This window comes from Morchella sextelata (assembly GCF_020137385.1).
Source record: "Morchella sextelata strain SCLS chromosome Unknown scls_19, whole genome shotgun sequence".
In the NCBI taxonomy this organism is placed as follows: domain Eukaryota; kingdom Fungi; phylum Ascomycota; class Pezizomycetes; order Pezizales; family Morchellaceae; genus Morchella; species Morchella sextelata.
Window position 1 is genome coordinate 1,118,246 of NW_025408634.1, and position 9,410 is coordinate 1,127,655.

Here is a 9,410-nt window from a genome sequence, read left to right on the forward strand (position 1 = left end):
TAAGCTAGTGATAGCTGAAAGAGTGTGGTCGCACGTTTGACAACTTTCATCCGTCCAAGGGATAGCTGATATAGGGAAGCATTGAACCGTAATATCAATGGTATCATTTTCTATTAAACACTTCCTTTATCCCTACTTTGTAGCTTGGGGGGTTTACTCTAAGTATATTTGCTCGTCAAAAGAAAAGTCAACTCATGGTTTTTCGTGGATACGCTAGAACGGAAGGTAGGGAAAATAGCTAGAATTGTGCCCACGGGAAAATAAACGTTTGAAACAGACTTATCTATTTGTAAAACCCAAGTGATAATAAAAACTCAACGAAAAATAAATAAAGGAACAAAAAGAAACCAGCCACAATTCCTGTTCAACCAATGAAACATCACATCGTCCGTCTACACCATGACCAACGCAAGCAGAGCCATCCTGCAGTAAAGCCCGTACCTCATCTATTGCGACCTGTTAGCAACTGATCAAAGTTTTTGAGAGATGTTAAGGAATAAAATATTACCTGTCTGAAATAAGCTGCCCTTTGATCAAAGTCCAATTCTTCCCCAATTTCCGCATTCCTTGGCAATGGGTGCATAACAACCATATGGCTCTTCGCATTCTTCATAACCGCATTGTCAATCACGAAGCTGTTCTTCAATTTCTCGAATTCAGATAGATCATCAAAGCGTTCCTTCTGAACACGCGTGCAGTAAAGCACATCGGAGTTGGCAACAACATCAGATGTAAGCTCAGTGTATGTTTCGATAGTCATGCCAGAAGCTCGGAGAGCTTCGATGATCGTTGGCGGCATAGCGAGCTGCGGGGGAGAGACAAATTTGATACGGACGTGATAATGCTGGAGAAGCTTCGCTAGGGAGTGCACTGGGCGGCCGAATTTAAGATCTCCCACAAAGGTGATTGTAAGACCATTGACGGTTCCCAATTCCTCACGGATCGTAAAGAGGTCAAGGAACGCCTGAGTAGGGTGTTCAAGACTACCGTTTCCTATAAAATATGTCAACAATCTAATTCATGGGAGAATATATATTAGTCTCTTACCTCCATTGATGATAGGAACTGGCGAGAATCTAGCAGCTGTGGCAGCACTGGATTCATCTGGGTGTCTCAACACAACAGCATCACCGTAACACGCAAGAGTACGGATAGTATCCTGCAGGGTTTCACCCTTAACCTGGCTCGAGTGTGCAGCTGAGATAGCTACAGTTCGTCCTCCAAGGCGTTGCATAGCGGCGTCAAAAGATGCAGAAGTGCGGGTAGATGGCTCAAAGAACATGGTGCAGAGCAGGCGGCCTTTAAGAAGATCAATGATTCCCCAACGCTCAACAGCGAGTCTCATCTCCTGTGCAACAGTGAAGAGATGGTGCAGGTCCGCACGGTTGAATTGGCTGACAGAAAGAATATGGCGGCGCTTGAACATGTTCTCCCGAGACAGAAGCTCCTGTAGTGATGGAGATACCATAGGTACTGGCGGCAATATTTGAGAGGGAAGGCTTGGTACTGCCTCTACCATAGGACTTCCTACATGAAGCGATGGCATCTCGTTACTTACGGAATGCATACGTGCCATCAAATTCGGGCTTAAGATCTGGCGGGCATGAGAAGCCTCCGGAGCACGGGAAGGCTCAGGAGCCGCAGCTGGAGCGTTAGAAACCGGGTTGTGGAATGTGACAGAAGCCTGCGATCCAAGTGTTCCATCGCTGTTCACACGGCCGTCAAGAGTGACAGTTGTGTTTTCAAAAGTAACCCTCTTTACAGTCGCCTTGAGCTTGCGTCCGACAAGAGGAGACCAGACTTCGGATGGTTGCAGGATATATGATCTGTCCATTTCAACCTCTACAGAGCACAGAGGCTGATCATGGAGCTCGAAAATTGCCTTTGGATTATCGTGCAGGCGAAGCTTAACATCCTCAATAGTCAAGAGACCATCACATACGGCAGTGATCAATAGAGGAAGCGAGTCGACAATCCCAACAGAAGGGCAAGGTCCATTTTTGGTTTCGTGAGCCAATTGATAGGGCAAGCTTCCCACGGAGAAGCAGTCAATGCTGGCCAAGTTCTCCCAAAGTGCCTTTTGGTCCTTGACTGTCGGGAGTGAGGTACACTCAGGATAATCCTCTTGCGTCAAAAAGAGAGCATAGACAGCAACATCACATGTAACCTTAAGACCCTTTTCCTTACTCAAGGCAATCAATCGGATGTCGTCCTTTGTTGTCACACTGGTAACGTGGACATTGCGGTTGTGAAGACTGGCAAGAAGCAGTATCGAGGCCAAGTCCGTGGTTTTCGCATCAGTCATTATAGGCTTTTGTGCAGGCCAAACCTCGAAATGAGAAGTGACCGCTGCTACTTTGTTTATGTTGCCAGAAAGATGGTTGAAAGGAATGAAAAGAGAACCGACTTGGGTGGTAAGCTGGCCTAGCTGCTGAGCGTTGGTCGATGTAGCTGCAACAGAAAAGTTAAAATCACAATGAGCCTTCTTGCTGTTCGCCTGGGCCGTCTGCAAGGCTTTGGCATCTGTCAGACTATTCTCGACACCGAGGGGCAACACTCTAATCATTGAGAATCCAGAAGCAATAGACTCTTTAGTGACACGCTCGAAATCTTTGCTGCCTTCTTTGGCTAGGCCAGGAACAAAAGCGGCGATGTTCACAAGGCCAGGGAGTGTGATAGTGCGGTGACTTGTTTGATAGTCAACAGTATCGACATCCAGTTTAAAGCCACGAGCAATAGCCTCAATCAGTAGCTTCGCGTTCTTGACATTGGTGACCAGAGGAGTGTGGTAATCGACGGCCATACGTCTGGTTTGGTAACCTCTAGACATGTATGAAGCAGGTCTACGGAACCTATTGGCAGAAGGCAAGTTGATATACAAATCGATCAAGTTGTTGGCCAAATGCTGCATCAAAGAGTATTCAGACTTTTGGTCATTTGACTCTCCAGGTGCACCTTCACCAAGAACCTCGAGATACTGGACGGGGATTCCGTGCTCTTGGATGAAATCCGCAGTACCGGCGGTCGCGAAGAGCTTGTATCCGAGCTGGTGTAGCTTCTTGACAGATGGAAGCATCTCCATCTTTTCCTTGAAGGAACCAATGGACAAGAGAATGTTCTTCTTAGGCAAACGGAACCCAGTAGAGAGCAGGGCCTTGAGGTACGCCTCGAATTTATCGCGACCAAAACATGCAACCTCACCGGTAGAGGCCATTTCCACACCAAGAACTGGATCCGCACCCGACAAACGGGAGAAACTGAAATGTGGTACCTTGATTCCAACATAGTCTTTTGGAATATCAATAGTGGGATAAGCATCCACTGGAAGTCCCATGATTGCCTTAGTTGCCATCTCGATAAGATCTACGCCCATGACCTTGGAAACAAATGGGAATGATCGTGAGGCTCTGACATTGCACTCAATCACCTTGATCTCGTTGTCCTTTGCAATGAACTGAATGTTGAATGGACCAGTGACATTAAGAGCGTTTCCAATCTTTCTGGTGGCCTCTTCGATTCTCCGCACAGTCTCCGGGTCCAAATCCTGTGGGGGCAGAATTAACGTAGCATCACCTGAATGAACACCAGCATTCTCAACATGCTCCGAAATGAAATGCATAATCATCTTTCCATCTTTGGCCACAGCATCCATCTCAATCTCCTTGGCATTTTCAATGTACTTGGTGATGACCACAGGGTGTTCTTTTGAGACATCGGCTGCCTGGTTGAGATAATTTGCGAGATCGTCTTTTGAGTATACGGTGTTCATAGCCGCGCCAGAGAGCACGTAGGACGGGCGAACCAATACAGGATAAGTAACCTTCTCGCAAAATTCGGCAGCTTCTTCAATACTGGTGAGTTCCTTCCAAGCTGGCTGGTCCACCTCAATTCTATCCAACATGCGAGAAAACTTGTACCGGTTCTCGGCACTGTCAATCATCTCAGGTGAAGTGCCCAAGATCTTGACGTTCAGGCGGTGCAGTGGAAGAGCAATGTTGTTGGGAGTTTGACCACCCATTGCAATGATCACACCACTTGATGATTCAAGCTGGTAAATATCGAGGATAGTTTCGAGGTTGATGTTCTCGAAGTAAAGTTTATCGGCCTCATCATAATCAGTACTGACAGTCTCAGGATTGTAATTGACCATGATTGTCTTGACACCCTTCGAACGAAGAGTCCTGACAGCACGAACAGCACACCAATCGAATTCGACGGAAGATCCAATTCTGTAAACACCGGAACCAAGAACCATGACACCCTTATCATTGAAATCCACGTCGTGTTCAATGCCATTATAAGTCATGTAAAGGTAATTGGTGAAAGCAGGGAATTCCGCAGCGACTAAATTACGATTAGAATGTTTATAGCTATATCGAAAGGTTGGAGCTTACCAGTATCGATCTGTTTTACAATGGGCATGATACCCTGTTCAACACGCAACCTCCTAACCGCAACTTCGTTGGAGCCCCAAAACTCAGCCAATTGCCTGTCTGAAAATCCCAACTGTTTTGCCTGTCTGAAAAGTGGAGCAGTGATAGTCGAGGCGTTGAAAGTGCTCATGATTTTACCGAAGTCAATCAGTCCCATGAGCTTATTCAAGAACCATTTGTCAATTTGGGTGAGTTGCCAAATTCTGTCCACGGTATAGCCTTGGTGCATAGCGTTCGCAATAGCAAACAATCTTTGATCAGAGGGGGTCTGCAACTCCTGGTCGATACTCATCAAGGCCTGGGTTTGGTTGAAACCAATATTGTGGAAATCGATTGCCCGAATGGCCTTTTGGATTGCCTCCTCGAAAGTACGACCAATACTCATGACCTCCCCGACACTCTTCATCGAAGAAGAAAGAAGGGTAGAGACGCGAGTGAATTTTTTCAAATCCCAACGCGGGATCTTGACTACAACGTAATCAAGAGAAGGCTCGAAACAGGCACATGTGACCTTAGTGACAGAGTTCTTGATTTCATTGAGAGGGATTCCAAGACCCAATTTGGCAGCAATGAACGCAAGCGGGTATCCAGTAGCCTTTGAAGCCAAAGCCGAGGACCTGGAAAGACGGGCGTTGACCTCAATAATGCAGTATTCCTTGGAGAAGGGGTTAAGCGCATATTGAATGTTACATTCACCAATAACACCCAAGTGCCTGATGACATTAACTGCTGTTGTTCGTAGCATATTGTAGTCTTCATCTGACAAGGTTTGAGATGGTGCAACGACAATTGAATCACCTGTATGGATTCCGAGAGGATCAAAATTCTTAAAAGAAGTAGCAATTAGTTTCCTGCGCTAGTGCTCAGAAAAGTAAACCTTACCTCCATATTGCACACGGTGATGCAGTTATCGCGGCAATCTCGAACAACCTCGTACTCAATCTCTTTCCAACCCTTCATAGACTTCTCGATGAGCACCTGTGGGCTTGCGGCAAATGCCTTGTTGCATAGATCAACCAACTCTTCCTCATTGTTTGCAAAACCACTTCCAAGACCACCAAGAGCGTAGGCAGCACGAACGATCACTGGAAATTTGATGTCCTTGACCACCTTCAAAGCTTCCTCGACTGATGAGGCGGATGCGGACTTGGCACACTTCTCGCCAATCTCCTCCATGGCCCTGGCAAAAAGCTCTCTGTCCTCGGTCTGGATGATTGTCTCGATGGGCGTACCAAGAACCCGGACTCCAAGTTTTTCGAATTCGTCCTTAAGCTCAATACCGACTTGTAGAGCGGTTTGGCCACCAAAGGTAACGTAAATTGAATCTGGTCGTTCGTGGATGATGACCTTTCGTACAAACTCAGCCGTTACGGGAAGGAAGTAGACCTTGTCTGCAAGACCCTTGGAGGTTTGAATAGTAGCAATGTTGGGGTTAATTAGAATAGTGTAAATTCCCTCTTCCTTGAGAGCTTTGATTGCCTGTTGAATTTGTTAGTTTATCAAATCCCGAAATACTAGTACGCTGTGCATAGCTTCTCCGGACCGAAAGAAGTTGTACTATGCGCTCCAAGATCTCTACCAGAGAAAAACTAGTGGATCATGAGTTCCAGATATCTAGATTTACGTACCTGACTTCCGGAATAGTCAAACTCTCCGGCCTGTCCAATACTCAAACCTCCACTGCCCAGGACAAGAACTTTCTTTACTGAAACCTTAGGGTACACCTTCTCATTATCAGCGAGGAGGCCACCAGGCATTTCCACGGGAGTGTTCATGGCAGTGCTCTTTTTGGGGCCCAAAGTCTTCTTCACGGCGTTGAGGAAAACATCGAAGAGGAATTCGGTGTCTTTGGGGCCGGGGGTGCTCTCCGGATGGAACTGGACACTGAAGAACGGCTTTTGTGTGTGCCAGATACCCTCGTTCGAACCATCGTTGGCGTTGACAAACAGCTCTTCCCAGCCGTTTTTCAATGTTTCGGTGTCAACCGCAAAACCATGGTTTTGAGAGGTAATGTAGCATCGCCCGGAGATGAGGTTGGTGCAAGGGATATTATGCCCTCTGTTACCGAACTTCATTTTCTTCGTCTCTGCGCCAGCCGCTCGGGCAAGAAGCTGATGACCAAGACAAATACCAAAAATGGGAGTCTTAGCATCGGCGAGAGCCTTTTCAAGGTTCTTTACCGTCTTGGAGAGAGTCGCTGGGTCACCGGGTCCGTTACTGATAAAAAGACCGTCGTATTCCCCATCTTCCTGGGAGATATCATAGTCCCAAGGAACAGCCTTGACTTCTACACCTCGAGAAAGAAAGCAACGGAGCTGGTTGTTCTTTCCGCCAACATCGACGAAGAGGATACGGACAATCTTGCCATCGGGTCGCTTCAAAGCTTTATCCGCAGGTGGCGAGAAGATTTTTGGCTCCTTGATGGAAACTATTGCACCAGCTATTAGCAACTAATAGGGAGATGGATACTGGCACGTAAATTACCTTCGGCGACAAGATTCTTAACGTTGGGGTCAACCCAATCCACCTCCTCGAAGTCATTTCGCCAATCTTGGCTTACACCCTTCGTGCCAACGATAGAACTCAAACCACTAGCAATTTTCTCTCCAACACTAGTGCTCTTTTGAAGCATCATCTTTCCGAGCATACTTCCTTGGGTCCGGATCTTCTTGGTAAGAGCCCTGGTGTCAACGCCATAGATGGCAGGAACACCCTGCTCCTTCAACCATGTTCCCAATGAGCTTTCCGCAAGGTAGTGGCTGTAGTCTTCTCCTGCATAAGAAGCACAGATCATTCCCGCGACGTGGATTTCCTTGGATTCAAAGTACGGAGACAAAGATCCAAGGAGCTCGTCCATGGTATCTCTAGAAGGTACACCTAAATTTGAAATCAGTATTATTTAATTGCAACATTTAGGTAGGATAAGGTCTACCATAGTTTCCAACGAGGGGAAAGGTCATAACCAGAATCTGACCCCGGTAGGAAGGATCAGTGATCGTTTCCGTATATCCCACCATTCCTAGAAGTGGCAAACTGTCAGAAAACGTCCCCAAAGATCATTCCTCGTAAATGGAATACAAAAGCAAGAAAACCAATGCTATCACATGATCAATTACCTGTTTGGAAAACCAATTCTCCAGACACGCTCTTTTCGGCTCCAAAAGAGAACCCTTGGTAGGCACTTCCATCTTGCAACTCAAGTGTCATGAGGCATTCTTGAGAAGATACTTTACCATCCTTTCCCACGAATTTGGCCGCAACCGGCCGGTGGGGCACAATCAAAGACTTTTTCTGGCCATCTTTGGACATTGTAACTTTTTACTGTTATTTGTTCTCGATAAGGTGGTTCTGGGGAAAGTTTTGCTGCGAATGGCGGGGTAACGCAATGTACCTGGCGGCGGTCGAGCAAGTAATGGTATTCCGCAACAGGACAGTGCTCAATTCTCAGGTGTGTGAGAGTGGAAAAAAATGATTCTTTGAGAAAGGTGGATGAAAATCACGGTGGAAGCGTGAGGATGATGAGTGCACACCTTATTGGAAAATGAGAGCCTTCCATATAAAAAAAGAGAGAGAAAGAGAGAGAGGGAAAAAAAAAAAAAGAGAGAGGAAAAAAAAAAAAAAACTCATCCAGCTTGGGCTATTGGTAGGCACCACCCCGCTTAGCGCTACATGGCTGAATTGCCCCTCCATTCAGATGAGGCAAGGGTCCACTCGCCAAGATTTACATGCCGCGTCTGAGATCGCACCGTCACCCGTCGCTGACTCGCTGTTCTAAACTTTATCAAGCACTTAGTCCAGGCATGGTGGGGTGGCCAGAATCCAAATCGAAAAATTGAGCTGGAGGCTGATAATTTTTGCAGTCGTCCCTACATCCCTACAGACAAAACTTAATGAATTCGTACCGCCTATCTACTTACAGTAGATACAATACTCCTGTAAGTAGTTCTCTATCACTATCAATACTAATTAATGCTATAGCTACAAGGATGATTAGATTTGGTGGCGCGGATCTACTACGAATGTTTTAAAAGGCTTTCTAACATGTGATTTATAGAATTTTGAAATCCTTGAGTTGTGAGCTGAAAACACATTTGGATTAGCAGCATACCTATCACAAGAATATACAACCACCGACTACTGCAATTGGACATGTAGAGCGCTCAGAAGTATCTATGCGGCATAACCGAAATATTGGAATGATGTCAGCAGCACTCTCTAATTGGGCTCAAAGCAGTTGAGCCAGATGACATGAGATTCATTTCGATGTGGCGTCGTACAGTCAGAATTGCGAGATTTCCAATATGTCCGCTAACATGCTTACATGCATGCAGTATAAGGTGGTACATACTTCTCTACTCTACATGTTTACTGATAAACTTGGTATGCGACAGCTGTAGGTACCGAAAGGTGATTGGAACACCGATATGTGAATCTTTCAGAATTTTCTGCCGAGTTTAAATGCCGTGGCAGGATCAGTTGCGTTTCGTGTGTTCATAGTCACAGGTTATCACCCGGAATGTTACAATTATCCCTAGAACTACTATATATAGTGCTATGGGCTATCAGCATACTTCGATCCGCTGGGTAGAAATACAGGCTTTTTAAGGTCAAGACCAGGATTAAGTATAAGCTATTACTGTTGATTTTATCCTGTTGTACGGTTTGTATTTGGTCTCAACTGGTATAGGGACTATGGACCTTTAATTCCCTCCGTTTACCGTGGTATTAATATCGATATGGCCCTTCCCCCGATCTATGATCGATATATCAACAGAGTTCGAGAAGGCTGTAATACTCAAACCTCAACGAAGATTTATCTCCGGTTTGCGAGGATGATTATTCTTCCATATCATGAACAGATACCCCAATATCACCACACAGGGGAGTTCTAAGTTACTGCATTGGATTGAGTTGGAATACTACTTCCTATCGTTTTCTCTATTTCATAGATAAGAGGCTAAGAAGCACTCGAACGTT

The 9,410-nt window shown here is 45.8% G+C and overlaps 1 protein-coding gene across 1 annotated transcript; it reads right to left on the reverse strand.

The window, feature by feature from the left end:
• Positions 1-392: 392 nt before the first annotated feature.
• Positions 393-7,742, reverse strand: H6S33_005183 (uncharacterized protein; the record flags this gene model as incomplete). The annotated part of the gene is made up of 9 exons (XM_044836541.1): positions 393-446; positions 509-993; positions 1,048-4,344; positions 4,395-5,259; positions 5,316-5,912; positions 6,062-6,861; positions 6,918-7,310; positions 7,366-7,452; positions 7,550-7,742. 9 exons carry the CDS (start codon positions 7,740-7,742, stop codon positions 393-395), a joined length of 6,771 nt encoding a protein of 2,256 aa, XP_044690396.1.
• Between the last annotated feature and the right edge of the window lie 1,668 nt (positions 7,743-9,410).